This window comes from Eucyclogobius newberryi, unplaced genomic scaffold (genome assembly GCF_026437365.1).
Source record: "Eucyclogobius newberryi isolate DKJ021-1_F unplaced genomic scaffold, fEucNew1.0.hap1 SCAF_16, whole genome shotgun sequence".
NCBI classification, from domain to species: Eukaryota; Metazoa; Chordata; class Actinopteri; order Gobiiformes; family Gobiidae; genus Eucyclogobius; species Eucyclogobius newberryi.
In genome coordinates, this window is record NW_027315790.1 from 11895587 (window position 1) to 11913026 (window position 17440).

The 17440-nt window shown below is 39.2% G+C and overlaps 2 protein-coding genes across 4 annotated transcripts; one reads left to right on the forward strand and one right to left on the reverse strand.

Annotated features, from left to right (window-relative positions):
- Nucleotides 1-2032: 2032 nt before the first annotated feature.
- ccn4a (cellular communication network factor 4a) lies at nt 2033-5402 on the forward strand. Of its 2 annotated transcripts, none has more exons than XM_072447574.1 (5): nt 2033-2342; nt 3565-3818; nt 4295-4549; nt 4696-4889; nt 4965-5402. In XM_072447574.1, exons 2-5 carry the CDS (start codon nt 3704-3706, stop codon nt 5262-5264), a joined length of 864 nt encoding a protein of 287 aa, XP_072303675.1. In that variant the 5' UTR covers nt 2033-2342; nt 3565-3703; the 3' UTR covers nt 5265-5402. The 2 variants fall into 2 exon arrangements, with proteins under 2 accessions (XP_072303675.1, XP_072303674.1); XM_072447573.1 differs by having other exon boundaries at nt 2034-2342; nt 3565-3841.
- Nucleotides 5403-5504: 102 nt separating this feature from the next.
- On the reverse strand, nt 5505-15607 carry ndrg1a (N-myc downstream regulated 1a). Of its 2 annotated transcripts, XM_072447571.1 has the most exons (16): nt 15485-15607; nt 12630-12701; nt 11840-11875; nt 9970-10075; nt 9776-9896; nt 9493-9555; nt 9330-9390; nt 8701-8787; nt 8569-8625; nt 8380-8483; nt 8254-8310; nt 8119-8170; nt 7924-7971; nt 7469-7504; nt 7136-7187; nt 5505-6772 (listed from the first exon to the last, which is right to left on the reverse strand). In XM_072447571.1, exons 2-16 carry the CDS (start codon nt 12684-12686, stop codon nt 6534-6536), a joined length of 1176 nt encoding a protein of 391 aa, XP_072303672.1. In that variant the 5' UTR covers nt 12687-12701; nt 15485-15607; the 3' UTR covers nt 5505-6533. The 2 variants fall into 2 exon arrangements, with proteins under 2 accessions (XP_072303672.1, XP_072303673.1); XM_072447572.1 differs by lacking the exons at nt 11840-11875; nt 12630-12701; nt 15485-15607 and adding an exon at nt 10345-10536.
- Between the last annotated feature and the right edge of the window lie 1833 nt (nt 15608-17440).

A 17440-nucleotide genomic window follows, 5' to 3' on the forward strand; every position in this document is an offset into this window, starting at 1 on the left:
TGCCTTGCCCTCCTTATGTCGACACACATATATTCACATTTCACTTAAGTTCAATTGCACTTTCGGTTGTGATTTATTCATTGCTGTCGAGAAAAGTACCGTAGCTTATGTTTTTGCACAGACAAACCTAATCATGGCTTTTGGCTTCCTGTTGTATGCAGTTAATATGAGTTTTTCCCCATTCAAACAATGTCATATTTTGCTTTAAACTGTTAATCGCTATGGCAACGATTCTTATTTCTCATCATTCTAAAACACATGGATTGCTTCTCAAAATCCTACCACTGCCACATGTTATAGTGTGACTTCTCCTACTACGACTGCTTAATGTTGAAACAGTCGTCGAAAGTCAGAGCTTTTTCTTCTTCTTTTTTGTTCTTCCTGCTGTAAAATATAATACAATAAATAATAAGAAGGTGCAGACATTCACTAAACTTGACTTAATCGGACGGCTGACCAACAATCCTGCTTTTGTCCTTACAGTACATCAGAATTAGTCTACTATCTTTAGATAACACACTATAGTACTCAGGATTCCTCACATCTCAGACTATTTTCAGTCAGCCAAGGAAGATTTAAAGATGCTGAATACTCAACTTTAGTGTCCATTCAAACGCATTCCGACACTACAGTTAAATGTATGGGGTTTGTACGCTTCTATACATTGTTTTTGCTTGTGCATCGCTATAGACGTTTTCCATGTCTGGCCACAAACGCTCAACCCCGAGCTCTGTACTGGGCTTTACTGGTGACATCATCCGTCTTTGAAGCCTTTGAATTGTAAGTAAAAAAACACCTCTCCATGTGGGATTTTAGAAACCAGCGACTGACTAATCCCTTTCCTTTTAACTACAATCTGAATCATTTAACACCCAGGCTTCGAGTCAGCTGACAAACTATATCCACTCCCTGTGAAAAGTGCTCTGGTGGAGCCGCAGAGCTGGCTTCTATTATAGGAGACATATTCATCAAAAGTAATATGTATAAGAAGAACACCAAATCTGCACGGCACTGGCTGCTGTTCACATCAAAGCGCGGTACAAAACGGATGACGACAGATGAATAATACGTGAAGAATAATGTGCATATTTCCATGTGTGGTCTGTTTCTGTTGGCAAAAACCACTGGAAGAGATATGATAGATTAAGTTGGAGCGAGACAAAATGCAAAATTATGCCAATTTAGAGTCATACGTCTTCATTTTTCACATACCGTATCTTTTTGCTTTCAAATTCAGATTCTTCCTCGTACATCCTTATTAAGAGATGTCTGGGTTGTTCAGCAGTGTGCAGAGGGTTTTGTTGTGAAAGCCTGTGAATAACTTTGATTATTCTCTTGTAGCATTGCATATTAGGTGCATCTTATTTTGTGGACAGCAGGTACAGAGTGGGCACATCAGGGTGGGTCTTCCCAGTGTCAGTGCAGGGGAAAAGCAGCTCAGATCTCCTGTTGACGTTGACAGCTCTGTGACATGGATTAAAGGGCCACTGTAAATAATACGGCTCACAACCTCTCTCTTCTGTCTTTCTTTCCACTCATATTTGCACAAGTGGACCTGTAAGAATAGAGCCACACACAGATATATATTTTTTTTATTTTTTGCATTTTCCATGGCACAGAATTTAGCGGAATTCTTTTGGAAGGAGCAGGTCTCATTTCTCATTTGGATTTCCGGGATTCAAACAAAAAACAGAATCGCAGATTTTAGGATTCGCCAATAATTTAAAGTGAACATCTGTGATTTGTTAAACATTTGGGTTCAGTTAACTTGCATCTAAGAAATATTAGACAAATATACCAGACTTTTTACACTTTTGTATGCAAGAGAAGTATGTTTGTGGCATTTGAAGGGCAGTTTTGTCGTTTTAAGCACAACCATCATGTAGAGAAAGTTAAAGTGAGTCTAAATTCATTTGATATGCACCAATAGCACTTGCAGCATGTGTGTTAAAAAACGTTCCAAGCAGGTCTAAGTGACATAAACTCAGAGACGCTTGTGCACAGTTTTGGGGTTTCCAGACACGCCCTGCTCTAACTATCAGTGCAGCAAAACGAGAGAAGAAAAGCGTATAAAGCCGTTCCTTGAGTGTTTGTAGAAATATGTGAAGCTCGTCCTTTTCAGCCTCTACGTCAGCCCTGCAGAGGCTAAAGCGGGCCGCTGGATCACTCTGAGGGGCACAGCCGCGGGACGAGGATGTAGTGCACCTGCGGAGAGACGGCGGGACGCGCGGCTATTGGGACAAACTGTTGGACACTTATTCTGGGATCAATGCATTTGCACCTCGTGACCAGTGATGTTTTGGCTCCTGTGGTGGATCCTAACAGTTGCCGCTATTCAACAGGTGTGTAAAAGAGCTGCTTTTAGTTAGGAGCCTGCAAATTAGTACAATTATTATGGCTTTCACCCTGTCTGATTGTAAGTGTATGGTAACATTAATATTGAAATAGGATTGTTCGTTTTATAACACGTTTGTCTTGTTCAGTAAATGGTTCGCCCACACGGACCAAAGAACTGTCAATTAGCTTTCGCACAATGCACTGATCAGCTGCGGGTACATTTTCATTTTAATTAGATTGCGTTACTAATTTCGGGCAATCTGGAAGTTAAATGTTGTCAATTTTCAGGGAGTGGATGCGTCATCGCTGTCGCTGTCACAATCATCATTACCATGGCTTTGGGTTTACATAACGTTTTGGTCAAAACCTTATTACATTGAGCAATGCAATGCAAAGCAATGCTGCCATCGTGTGGTTTTTTGATGAGTGCACAATATTTCAAATGAACAGAATAATAACCTTTTCTCAAAAATGCTTTTTGAAAACGTTTTCCCCACAATGTCTCACTCTAATATTTAGGCTTTTTTTTCAATATCATGCTAAATCACTTGTTATTTATTCATAGGCTATTCATTTTATCACACTAAGTCTGCTTGGCAGTAAGCCAATTACTGTGCTGGCTGCAATAAAATGAATAATTCATTAATCATTGAATTTATATAGAGCCTTTTATGACACTCAAAGCTCTGTACAGTGCATTGTTCCTTAATTTCATACTGGTAAGCTATGGTTGTAGCTACAGCAAAGGACAAATGTCATTTGATCCCAGAGGCTCACAAATGTAGCAACTGAAAACAGGTTAGAATAAACAACAGTTTGTGTTTGTAACATTAGTGCTATTTGATACCGCTGTAAAAATGGAACAAAGAGATGGGAGTTCCTTTAACTATTGTAACCAACTTTTGTGCTTGGTGTGAATGGGCAGCTTGAGTATGCAATGTTTTTTATCTATTCACCTAGGATCACTGTTCTGCAATTGAACTAGAATAATAAACTAAAAAGGCTACATTAATTATATGTTAAATATGCTACATGCTATTGTAGTCCATGTCCATTTGTCATCTAAAAATGAGCACTGAGCTTAATGGCATCAAACAAACATAAATATGTGTAATGTATCTGTTTCTGTTTATATGTCTTACAGGCTCTCTGTGCTCAGTTAAATGTCTTATTTTAATCATTTATGTGAAACCAGTATATTAAAAGTTTATTTTTTGTCACCTGCAGGTCTACACACAGAACTCCACTGCCATGTCACCCACCACTGCTCTGGTAGAATCTTACAAACGCACACAATACTGTAAGTGGCCCTGCGAGTGTCCCCAGGAGACCCTGCACTGCCCGCCCGGCGTCAGTCTGCTGATGGATGGCTGTGACTGCTGCAAAACTTGTGCCAGGCAGGTGGGTGAGGTGTGCAACGAGGCTGACACCTGCGACTACCACAAGAGCCTGTACTGTGATTACAGCCGAGACAAGCCTAGGTACGAAAAGGGAGTGTGTGCATGTAAGTGTCTCAAACAACAAACAATCTGTATTTTTACATCAAAAATATTTTCTAACATTTGACAGTAAATTAGGTTGGTATTGGTGTTTTAATCGCAAGAAAGGATTGATCCATTTTATCACTTTATTTATCAATGATACGCATCACTAATGTTCCAATACATTTTTGTTGTCTCAGTTAAAACTTTCATTCAAGCAATTTTTCCAGTTATAAAACAGTAAACAATTGAATTCATCAGAGCAGACAATTTGAAAAATGTAGTACTAGTATTTAGTATACTTATACAAATAACCCTAACCCATATATATTATACTTATTTTTAGTTCTGATTCTGGTATTTTCAAAATATTAATTATTTTGCATTTAATTACAATCCCAATTGTGTTTTTCATATTATTTGGAAATGAAAATGCTGAATCCTGTGTCTATCCTTTGCTCCCCTATTTCTGTTAGATATGGTGGGAACAGGCTGCGAACATGACGGTGTGATCTATCGTAACGGACAGAGCTTCAAGCCCAGTTGTAAATACCAGTGTGTTTGTGTGAATGGAGTGATTGGCTGTGTGTCGCTGTGCACAGACTCCCAGCCTCCACGAGTTTGGTGTCAGAATCCCAGACGGGTCAAGATCCGGGGACAGTGCTGTGAGCAATGGATCTGCGATGAACCAAAGAGAGGGCGCAAAACAGCCCCACGACATGCAATAGATGGTAAGTTCTATGTTTGGTGATGTATCCGCCAATGATCCAAAGTTCTTTCATGTCAGTGTTTTGTTCAGGATGTGCTCAGGCCTAAAGACTAACTTACCCAAAATATAGCAAGTGATAAATATGATGTACATTTATTCCTCCTTCAGCTCTTCCTGTTCAGTCACAAAGTTGGCATAAAAACTGCATCACCCAAACTACCTCCTGGAGCCTCTGCTCCAAGACATGTGGGCGTGGTGTTTCCTTGAGAATTTCTAATGATAACAACCAGTGTGAACTGGTGAAAGAATCTCGACTGTGCAACCTGCGTCCCTGTGAGGTGGACATCACCAAACACATCAAGGTACCAAATAGATGTAATTATTCATGTGGTGACATTGAAGTTTTTATCATTAATAATAGGCTGTCCTCCTCTCAGCCAGGTAAAAAGTGTCTGAACATCTACAGGGGTAAACAGCCATTCAACTTCACCATCTCGGGTTGCACCAGCAAGAAGCAGTACAGGCCGAAGTACTGTGGAGTATGCACAGACGAGCGCTGCTGCATCCCTTATAAGTCCAAGACCATTGATGTGGAGTTTGAATGTCCCAATGGGGCCGGCTTCATTTGGAAAATGTTGTGGGTCCAGGCTTGTTTTTGTAACCTCAGTTGCAAAAACCCAAATGACATCTTCCAAGACCTAGAGAGCTACTACAGCTACCCAGAAGTCATGGACTAAAGGTGTCCTTTGCATGATTATCTTGAAACATTTTTCCTATTGGAAAATATGTAAATAAGAAATGTGTTTATATATTTAGAATGAATTACTTAAATGTTGTACAACGCTAACCATGCCTTACAAGACTTAATTGAGAACGTATTACTTTTTAATAACATCATAGGTCAAGAACAGATAATGATACTTAGATATGTTTTGATTTTTAATGATAAATGGATGCAAAGATTAGATACACCAGGAAACATGTTATAAATGTTTATTGTATTTTTTAATAAATACAAACTTGTATCTTTGTAATGCATTTCTACAGCATTAGACAGATATATATTGCATCTTTACAAAGCTTTTGTGTTTTCTACAATGCAAATGTTGCTTTAGTGCAAGTAATACATGTGGGAGTATAAGATGATGGACAAGTTATACTGCTATGGTCATGTTAACATGTCGACATATCAATTTCCTCACCAAGATCAAAGAAACTCTCCTAAAAGTCAACATATCATGGCACATCTTTGTTCCTTGTGCTAAATTGCATAGAAAATCACCATCAAAGTGAGGAATGTCTGAACCATAATTAATAACAACTGTAAAATGCATCATTTTCTCAGAAAAATCTGTAGATTTCTGAAATGATTCAAAGTCATCAGGTATAGGAAGCGTTCAAATAAGATGTAGGATGAAACATTTGGTGTTTATACACAAAAGATTAGTTTTATCCCTAAAAAAAAAAAAAAAAAAAAAAAAAGCATAGTTTGTATTAAAGTATCTTCAAATCTGCTCCTACATTCAACCAATTGAATCTTAAACATAAAAGTAAAAGAATGGGAAATCAATAACAGACAGAATACAGGGCATTTACAGTCAGGTATAGCGAAGAAAGCAGGGTCGCTTGAACGCAACTGGATGTTTGCCAATTTAATAAAGATTAGAACTCCAGCCACAGCTTTCTTTGATATTCGCCGCTTCTGATATTCTATGTCCCCATGTGCCAAGTTGCCTCTAACTGATCTCTGTACTGGATCTCAAAATAGTTTCATTAAAAACTTGTTTTGCAAATAAAATCCCTCTTCTGGAAAATGGCAATACAAAAAACAGGTACCCAAGGGCAAACCACCAGATGAGGATGTGCGTATTAACAGGACTTCATTCTCTGAAACTCCACTTCTTGTGTGTCATTGCGAACAGAGATGTGCAGTTAGGGGCAGCGCAGCACCAACTTGAGGAACATGGGAGACGTTTTTGAACTTGGTGAAAAGGTGAGCATATGGTTTAGCAGGACACTTCAGTGGACTTGGGCACAGATTGGTCCACGCCGTCCATGGCACCATCTGTGTGAGAGCGCCCCCTCTCTGCTGTCTGACTTCGACTGCGGTTACCCTCGTTGGTGTGAGAACGTGAGCGGTTACCGTCGTGCGTGTGAGATCGTGAGCGGTTTCCTTCCATAGAGGCAACGCTTGAGCCAGAGGCAGTGCGGGAGCGGACCAGACGGGTCATACTGGCAGAGGGCACTGTAGGGAGAAGGGAAAACATTAAAACGAGAACGAAATCAAGCACGACTAAATGTATGAAATCAAAACAAGAAAAAAAAAAAAGATTCTGGGCTCTGGAAGTTAGGTTATTCCATATTCAAGATACTTTGAGGTGGCTGGAAGCCACAAAATACTGTTTTGTTTACCAGTACTTATTATACTTTACTCAAAGACATTATTCAATGTCTGTTTTATTTGACGCATTGGAAATTTACTATGACATGTTAGTCATGTCTTGCAAAGTATGAGCTGGAAGTTGAACTGAAGGGATTATCAGAGTGACTAGAAAAATAAAATAATATAATTCTGAGTAACACAGTATTCAGTTACAACAATACTCACTGTATCCCATGCCTTGGATGAAGTACTTGAATGCTTCAGTCAGTTTGGCAGGCTGAAACAAAGTACAGACAATTAGTTCAATTCTAATCCTGTTTACATAACATTGACAGGTCCAGTGTCTCATCTAAAGCTTATTACTCAGGTTTTTGATATGACAGCTGTCATGAACAGGTGCCGGGCAGAACAGAGGATTACAACTATGGAACCTGCCTGCTTCTTGTTAATGCTCTTATATACAACCTTCTTACCCGATCCGCTCCATTGCCGATTACACTGGTCTAGCTCTCCACAATATCTTGACACTAAAATGCCTTCTACTTTGTTCATACACACCTGATCAACCTGGGGCATGCCTCCACAGTCGGCCATCTGGGTTAGAGGGGAGAAAACAGCAGTTATTAGTATTGGTCTAGTTTTACATTCGTGCAACACCAAACACACCTTATACTCATTACACTGAACATGCCAAACACCTCGTCCTGCTTAGATCCAATCAGAGGTAATCTACAACATGGACTATTAACCTCAATAAAGCACGCACGCTGAGCACAAACCGCTATTTGGTCTCAGATGTTGATCATAAAAGGCTGCCATAGGGCAACACAAGTAGGTCACTTGCAACAGATTGTGTCCGGAGCAGAAACATGCAAACACACGCTGAAGTCCTATCTGTGGTTAATTAGTTACCAGGTAAATGCTGAGCCACTAGAAACTTATCAGTGCATGTCTTTCCATCAAAGCTCCTTTAATCTGAATGAGGATACAAGACAAAAGAGAAGGGGGCTCACCTTGAGCAAGGTAGTCTTGGTAGGGTCCAGCTTTGTGTTGCACTCAACCTGTAGTTACAAAATAGCATTATTTGGAACACTGGAAAGATGTTAAACTATGTTAATTGGTCAGGCTCGATGTAAGGATCCGTTAATTGATAAAAGGTTTTCCTTGAAACCTTAAAGTGAAAAATGTGCTACATTTTTTGTACTTACAACAGCCTCAACAGCAGGAGAGTTATCACCAACTACCAGAAGAGAAGGACACCTGAAGAACACTTGCCATTATTATTCATGTAAATCAAACATCGGCAAATCCCCATTTAGTGCTTTTCTTTATTAACAACTTACTTGAGAGTGTGAACAATGGTTCCAGGAACAGGTCTCTCAATTTCCAGATCTCTACGACTGTAAATAAACATATTTTGTCATGAATTTCCGCAACTTTAACGCAGAAACTTGTTGTCTACGACTAACCTTTCGTATGACTTGACAAACAGGTGAAGGTTAAATTGGTTCATGTCATTCAAAATGTGGTGGCGGTATGTAGCGATCAGGTCATGGTTGTGATGGATCTCCTCCTACGATGACAAAATTGATCACCACTTGCAGGAAATGCAACAGCAAATTTACAAATGCAGTATGCAGCACTATACATGAGCCTACCTTTCCAAAGAGATGGCTGATGATCATGCCAGGCTCAGCATGAGTCCAGCCACTGATCTAAATGCAGTTACAAATTAAATACCTGACTGGTTCTTCACTTTTGTGAAGTTAACATTGTTACAGTTGACAAACCTTGTGGGCAGCCCAGTCCATCCAACCCTCAGCACACGGGTTTATGTTGATGAGCAATACGCCCTCCACCATGTTTGGATAGTCAAGCTAAAAAAAATTATAAGACAATAGTTTTGAAAGGTAGATTTTTGTGTGTGCAATAGATAGCATTTTACTAATGGCTATAACAGTTAAAGGTGCACTAAGTGACTTTTCTGGTGGCGGTCAGCCACCTGTTTATTACAAATATATATGGAATACTATTGCATTTATTCAATTAGATGTTTTTATTGCAAAGAAAAAGGAAACTTAAAAAATAAAAAAAAATAAAAAGACTCTCCACAGATCTGACCTGTAACCTGGCTTGGTACTTGTCTCCATGGGGATAGGGTAAAATAATAGATCAGTTTAATGCCATTATGTGGTTTATCTCTACTGGCTTCATAAACAAAGGCAGACTCCCTACAGATCACAACAGGACATTCCTCTGGCTTTTATGGCTCACCAGGACAAAGCAAAAAGAAGTGCAACTTTGCCAAAAATCCACAAGAAGCGCAATGCAGTCGCTGCCTGTGCTAATCCTAAAATGATTAAACCAAAAAAATCTAATTATTGAATCTGGCTAAAGCATCAAGTGATGTGCAACTTACAGCAAACCGAGTCAAAATGTAGGCCCCTGCTCCAGTGCCCATCCCAAGGACACTCTTGAGCCTAGAGCACACAGACATACAAGGGCACTGTTAGAAAACGGATTAGAAAATATCTTTACTCTAAGTGTGAAAAGAACAAGTGGACACTGAAAGATCAAGTTACCCAAAGTGCTTGAGCACCAGGGGGAGGGTCTCTGCCAGCTGATCCATTGAGGGGTACTCATATCTGTCAAGGTAAGACATTTCAAATCACTTTTCGCATGAAACAAGTTGGTTTAGCAACATAAAGCAATGGAGATTAGGGTGAACAGGACAAACACCTCATGTGACCTTGATAAATTAGGTCGCCTTAAGTACATCCGCTTTGATCTTCTACCTTCTAAGTCAAAGGGACCACCTGACCGACCGGTAAATTAGGTTTGTGTGTTAGTGTACGTCCGACTTACCCAGTGGAAAAGGTGTTTGCTCCTTCATGTTGTCCGGGAGCATTTACGTGACACACCGCAAAGTGCTGCATAATCTCAGACATGTCCTCATGGTTAAAAAGTGCGTCCCAGCAGGTTTTGTCTGGGAAACAGAAACAGAAGTACATTTTTAGTTAAATTAGAGGAAAAGCAGTGGAATAAAAGTCAGGACTTACGGTTGAGTCCAATGTCATGGTAGGTGAGAATAATTGGTCGGTCACTCTTGGGAACCCCCTTCATTGTACAGTGAACCCTTCCATATGGAGTCTCCACATCATGCTCCTGTCGGAAAACACGATGTTCACAATAATGAATCATCATATGTTTAATAAGTAAAAAACAGAAAATATAAGAACAGTAGACTTTTTTTTGGGCAGTCTAAAATAAAAAGACCGTACACTACATTTACATATATAGATGCAGTTTCACAAGTTTTTTTTGAGTCAAAATCAAGTTTGACATTTTATTACAATTAAACAAAAAACAATACAAACGCTTAAAGCTAAATATTCAAGGTTAAATTTAAAAAATGTTTAACTCTTTTTACTCACAGCCACTTCTATTCCTGCCACAATCATCTCCACATCAGAATCCTCAAGAACCATTTTAGAGGCAAACAAAAACGCCTTTTAAAACCACAAATTCAAGTAGCTGTTAAGCCTATAAAGTCGTTGAGCACAACTGTGAGAGCTGCATTTTATACCCCTGTTGGTTACAAGGTGGCCTAAGCTCCTTGCCTCCCATGGTGCATTGCAGGCTGATCAAAACAAGCTAATTCTGGATGAAGAGCTCCTTAAATTGGATCAGCCAATGTCAGACAGAAGCACTGACTAATATGTGGACACTATGAGCGTGAAATGAATAATGAACAAACAAATTATTCAGCAATATCTATACAAAAATGTGTAACAGTGTTGTGAGAAAAGCGCTTCATTTTCCTGCAGAAAAGGACTTCAGAGTGTCTTGTGAAAAGTAGGAGCACTAAACTGTGGGTTTGACAGATTTGTATACAGAGTAGGTAGCGACCCAATACACAAAAGGGTTTGATCTGAGGACTTCTTTCACATATACATGCTAATGAAGTCACACCTTAATCAGACTGCCGTGTTTCCTGCTTGCCTGCTGTGTCTTCAAAGCATTTGAAACATAACACCAGACAAATGTTTGGTCCTAAACACTACCTTGTTTAGTCAATTACAACAAGAAACATTTCATAATTTCTAACATCACACAAGCCTTCTTCCAGCAAGTATGTATTTTTATTTGTTGTGATGGTGCTGTATTGTCTGAATTTAGAAATTGCAACCAAAGTATTACATTTTAGACAATAATGAGTAATAAGTGCATTTCTGCAAACGTCTCCAAAAAGCAATGTTTTACCTACTTTGGCTCCTGGCATTTGGCCAGTGTGGCAGCAGATCAAAATAAGAGTAAAATAGTTCTCAAACACTCCTCCCATTCATCAACTCAACAGTACAGGCTACAAGTATTTAAATAAATTGCTATGATACCAGACAGTACACGACATCCTGCGGAGATAGTCACTTGTTCATAAACATGTTAATACTCATGTCCAAACTCTTTCAGAGATCCTGATAATGGTCCGACCCAAACAAAGCAACAATAATGCTGAGAAACTAATGTTTGACAGTGTGTTTCACCACTTTTTTAAAGACTAACTGAATTAGCATAATCCAATTTAGATCATTGCTTTTATGATATCATAACGGCACTGGCCAAATGCCAGGAGCCAGCAATCAGTGTGATAAATGGGCCTGTGTCCAGTCTCTTTTTCCCCTCCAACTGTATAGCGTAAAATTCATACTTTGAAGATGTAAATCTACAGTAGGTACATGCACCTTTTCAGTTAGCTGCCAACCGCTATTAAAATCAACACATTGCTTTTAACAACAACATTGAACAGTATCTTTCAGTAGCATTTCATTCAATCCCCACTAGATGGTACTAAAATGAACTTTGACTGGGTAAAGGTTTTCCAGACTAAGCTACAATTAACAGTTCAGATTTACATTTATAGAGACCCACCTTAACAACTAGTTGCATGACAGCTTCTCTCAGGCCCTGTGAAGGAAGAACAGTGGTGAAAACACAAAACTAATGCAATTATATTGTAACATTCCCTAATCCAATAACCTACAGGCTTCATCCTGTCTGCACCTACTGAATGGCCAAACATGTCTTGTACAATTAAATGTATTACACCAACAGAAATTAATATATTTTTTTTACAACAAATGCATAAGAGCTGGGTTGAAATAATCGATTTGCATATTAATGACCGATTATCGATTCGTACGTCCAAAGATCGATTTTTATTTTATTTATTAAAATTATTTTCTACATTTCCCTCAGTGAACTTCAATCTACCTTCAAGAAAGATAATTCAGGACTCCTGGATTATCTTTCTTGAAGGTAGATTGACCCTTAACCTTTTCAGTCTTCCAGCCATCAGTAACTACCAATACTTGTAAGATTTGCTGTTTAATATTGATATAATACTAGTTTTAATATGTTGCTTCTCTACACAGTCATGAAGTGAAGGAAACGGTTCAAATACATTTTTCATTTTTAATAACATTAACCCGGGGGTTAATGTTATTAAAAATGAAAAATGTATTTGATCGAATCGAAATCAGAGCGAATCGGATGGGATCTGAGAAATCGGAAAAAAAAAACGATTTTGAAAACGTAAAAATCAGAATCAAATCGATTCTTGAAATTTGAATCGAAACCCAGCTCTAAAATGCATTAAATCATGTTTGATTTGCAATTATTCATTTTAAAATGTGCACTTATTTTTTAAGACCGCACTTACCGGGAGCTCCCTGTCGACCAGCAGAGGTTTAGACTCAACAGTTTGGATATCATCCATTTTTGTTGATCAAGTCTGTGGGAACAAAGAAAGTACTTTATTTTGTCTTTCAACATTAGGCAAAGCACAATTTTAGAAAAATTACTCATTGAAAAGAAAGTGATGAATGCTTTCTTGAGCTGGGTGTGAGTCTTTATCCAAGTTTTAAATGTACATGACAAAACATGTAGCATGTAGCAACTGGCACCTTGCACCGACCTGCAGTGACATGAGAAGACCGCACCTACATGCAGAAAACTCCCCCTGCTGCATTTCTAACAAACGCTGACTTTTCCAGGACATAACACAAGATCATGTGAAAATACTGCAACAAAAATGCTTGCTTATCTTTGACAGAAGGAAGCATGGTTTATACGAGTTTCCTTTCTGGGTGAGTGAATTAGTGAATATAGGGTACACAAAGACAAAGAGACGGCAAAGAGCTAAGAAGAAGGGCTTGTGTGGAGATGCCAGGCGTTTGTTCTGCTGAGCATGATGCGAAGTTGGAGGAGAGTGAGCTAGCAGTGGCTATGCATGCAAATCAAACCGGCCAATCAACAGAGGTCTTTGTGCTATGGTCACTGCACAGTCCTAAGAGCCAAAAGCCTGTTTGGTCCAAGATTAACCAACCGAAATATTCAGGGTTTCCCCATCAATACACCCAAACATCTTTTCAATGCCTCTCTGGATTCCTCTCGTTTGTCCCGTCTTGTTGCTGCTTGGTTGCAGTGTTGCAATGTTTGCCTTTGCACTTTTTCAATATTTCAATTAATGCTTTGTATATGGGACAACCTGACAGGATTGCAAAGATCTGCAAATTTTGTGAGGGTTAGAGTAAACGCCCTTAACACACACACACACAGGCCCTGTGCACACATGCTTGTAGAAGGCACATACCAGATTGAGCTGGCTCTGACAAACGCACAAGGAAGAGGAGTATCACACAACGGGTTCATTTTTCTGCAGAGGCCTCCAAAAACATGGCCGTCTCAACACTGCAGGATCTTTGTTAGAGAACAAGAGATCGGCCCTCATACAAATTCCAGGGACATGGGACCGCTTTATGACAAGTAACTTGAAAATACCACATATTGCGAAAGAATGCATGTGGTATACACAAAAGACTTTGGGCTGTGCTTTCATTCATGAAACCTCAAAGACGCACTAAAAAGGCTCTACACCGAGATCTTTCCAACATGAAAAAGTGAAAATGCCATTCTCAAATGCATTGATGATTTTCTGTAACAGATGGCATGGGGCACGCTCGGATCCACGAGATGCTGAACTGGGCCACACGATAACCCAGAGATGTTCCTGAGCTAATGTTTGATCTGGCACAAACATTAGCTCAGGAACATCAGTTCAGTTCAGTGGCGCAAAGGTGGTGTTCAATGGCTTAACATCCAAACCTTATGAACCCAGAATGTTTCGTCATGAGGGGTGAAAGTGCACAGATGTTGAGACTCAAAAGACCGGTGCAGATGTTGAGATATAAATCGTCTTTGTATTGTGAACGATTCCAAAGCTATAATAAGATTACCCACACAAACACAGGTCTACCCAGTCTTATAATGTTTAAAACAATTGGTCTGGTTTTACTTAAAAAAAAAAAAGAAAAAAAAAAAGGAAAGTGAGGGGCAAAGCAAACAGCAGAAAGTAGTCAAACATTTTGGCCCAGGCAGAAATGAAACAATGTTGTGCAATCATTAACAGGAAACAGTGGGAGGATATAGACAAGGATCATCCATAAAGAATGACCTAAAATGAACTGGAATTGTGGAACTAAATTAGACATCACATAAGTTGTATTTGTAGTACTGGTATTATACAATATGTATAATGCTAAGTATGAAACCATGCAGAATCCTAAACTATGGTCCACAAAACGGCTGCTGTTCTGCATGAGCCTTCATTTTACACAGTAAATCCTGACACACAGCTTTAAACCAGGACATCGAAGTTACAAAACTAAGGAAAAAAAACTGAGTAGCATACTGTGAGATTAGTTTGGTAAAGTAACTCAACTATTTTAGGGGAGGGGAGGAGGAATCTGGTCCAGGCCATGCACAGTGTCTATATAGTTTTAAATCCACAAGCCCGCATCAATCTGTAAAACACAATGATTGCTTCCCTAATCTTTGGGAATTTGCTTAATCTGTCAAATCCCTGGTTCTGAAAAAATCAGCATGGCAGGAGCAGCAGCAGCAGCAGCAGCAGCAGCAGCAGCAGCAGCAGCAGCAGTAATCTGTCTATCAAAATGTTGTAGCCCTGTAACACCCTCCACTCAGAGGGGGGTCTTTCTGTGGGACAAACTGTAGAGACAAACATGTTCAAACAACATCCACTAAACCTGGGTGATCTGTCTAGGCAGGTTTTGCAGTATTCAGTTACACAGGACTCAAGATTTTAGGACACTGCTTTAAGTTGTAAATGAACGCAAGGCTTATGTTTATTATCTCTTGGGCAATGTGCATTCAGGAAAGAACATAATTCATTCATTCATTATTCATAGTAGCCGATGGATAACCTACAACTTCCTGAAAAGTACATTTGTTTTTACGAGGTGCCATCTTAAAAAAAACACGCCATTTGTCACACGTCAGGCATGAAATTTAATGACATTTAAGAAGTAAGCATGGGCCTGAACATGATTATAGGCTATGTTTTATAAGCGTTGACTAAATATGATGTGCTCCACATTAAATGGCTGCTACACGAATGCAATGTAGACACATGTTCGAAAAGTGGGTAATAACAAAGGCTGCAAAAGTTCCTAAGAAAAAGTTCCATTTAGTTTTGTGATTGAAATGATAACTTACCTGGGCAAATTTGATTGTCCTGAATTATCAGCCCCTCAAACACCCTTCGAACAAAAGTTTTCAGTTGTTTCAGCTCGTTCAGTCAGACTGTCTGAAAACGCCTTGCTTTGTTTATAACGTGAAATGCGGATGTGCGGGACATTTATAAAGGTCTGGGCTGTAGCCACGCCCACTGTCATCTCCATTGGCGCGCGGCTGGACGTGGGACGACCATTCACTCATTTACAGCATCGAGGAAGACCACGAGGAAGGCACTCGGGGACTTGTACCCGCACGAACCTTTCATTTAATGATCATTGCATCGTAGTGGCAACAAAATGAGATTATATAACACATATCTCGCAGCAGATAAGTCCTATCATTGACTATAGGCCCATACTAAGGCTGGGTGTGGACAGGATTTTTGTACTTGAGATGTACTTTTGCATTTTGCCGTTTGTGATGGTACTAGACACAATGGACTGGAATGTTGTCAAGTTTGCAACCTTGATTTTAGGCCAAATGGAGATAAGTATGTACAAAGGGTATAGTTCATAACAGACATATGTAGTGCACAAAATGAAAAAAATCACATCCAGACCCAATCTCAAAACAGACAAATTTGACAGACAATGGACAAAATGGGACTTTTATTTTGGATTTAACATGCTTTAAGCCTTCTTTTCTTTGGATGCCACCCCCTTATTTTCTTATCTTTATTCTTTACTTATCTTTTCTCTCGTCCTGCCTGGTTTGGTTGTTGTTGTTGTTGTTGTTGTTGTTGTTGTTGTTGTTGTTGTTGTTGTTGTTGTTGTTGTTGTTGTTGTTGTTCCCCACTGCTGCCAAGAAAAAGAACACACAAATGATAAAACATCTATCATCTATTGAACAATCAGTTAAAATTATTCATTTTTATTGTTATGGTGTCCTTGTGTACTAATTTTGTGGTTTGCAAATAAAAGTTGCATCATTGTCAAAGAAATGATGGTGACATGACAGTCCTTGTAATATGCACACTTCAGGTTGCTCCTGTCTAGATACAGATCTTTCGCTCACACTGTAAACCTCTTCATGGAATTTTCCAACCTGCTGCTGCCTGGCTCAAACAGCATGAATCAGAAGTGTCCAAGCATAGTGAAGACCTTGTCATGATACAATAGACACTTTGTGAGACTGTAATATGAGGCCGTCAAAAGGATCCCGCTTCAGACAATAGTCTCATTTGAGGGGAAATAGATGTAACTTTGTGAGTTCCCTATAATAATTATGGTGCAGGATATTCAGTGTAGAATTCTGGCTATTTTGGAGTTTGAAAGTAATGCACACAGGCAGAGCCACAAGTTATGCGTCGTCACAATACTTGACAATGGTGATGCAAAAGTTTAAAGATGCGTTATGTTATTTTTCTGGTAGGTGTAGGCTTTGGCCTGGTGTTTCCATAGAAAAGTTGAATGCCATCCTGGTACATTCCAGGAAAAACAATGACATAAGAGAATATTCAAGAAGCTTGGATACAAGCAGGTGACGAACCCTCCAGTTTAGATCAGCATTTTAAACCAACTTAAACTGCATATTCTGTTAACTTCCTGTTAAATGTGCAGTTATATCGCGAGACTGTGCGAGAAGGGAGTTGTTCTGTTCTTACCGGTGTGTGAACATGTCGGTGAAATAAAAACTTAGATTACAACAATTACCTTGTGTTTTTGGTATTTACAAACTCTTCTCTTCTTTATGAGAATATAGAATCCCTTGGTAGATCATAAGTTCACTGTGATGTGACCAAAGGGCTACGTCAGATCAATATTACATATTGTACAGACTAAATACTGTGCAATATAAAGGTAGAGCTCAGGAGCTATTTACTTCTCTGTGTTTACTTTTGTTTTGTAGTATCACTCAGCACATAATACTTTCTCATATTTCTTTTGGCTAAAGCTAAACAAAGCTGAACAAACTGATGCAATAGTGTTGTAATGA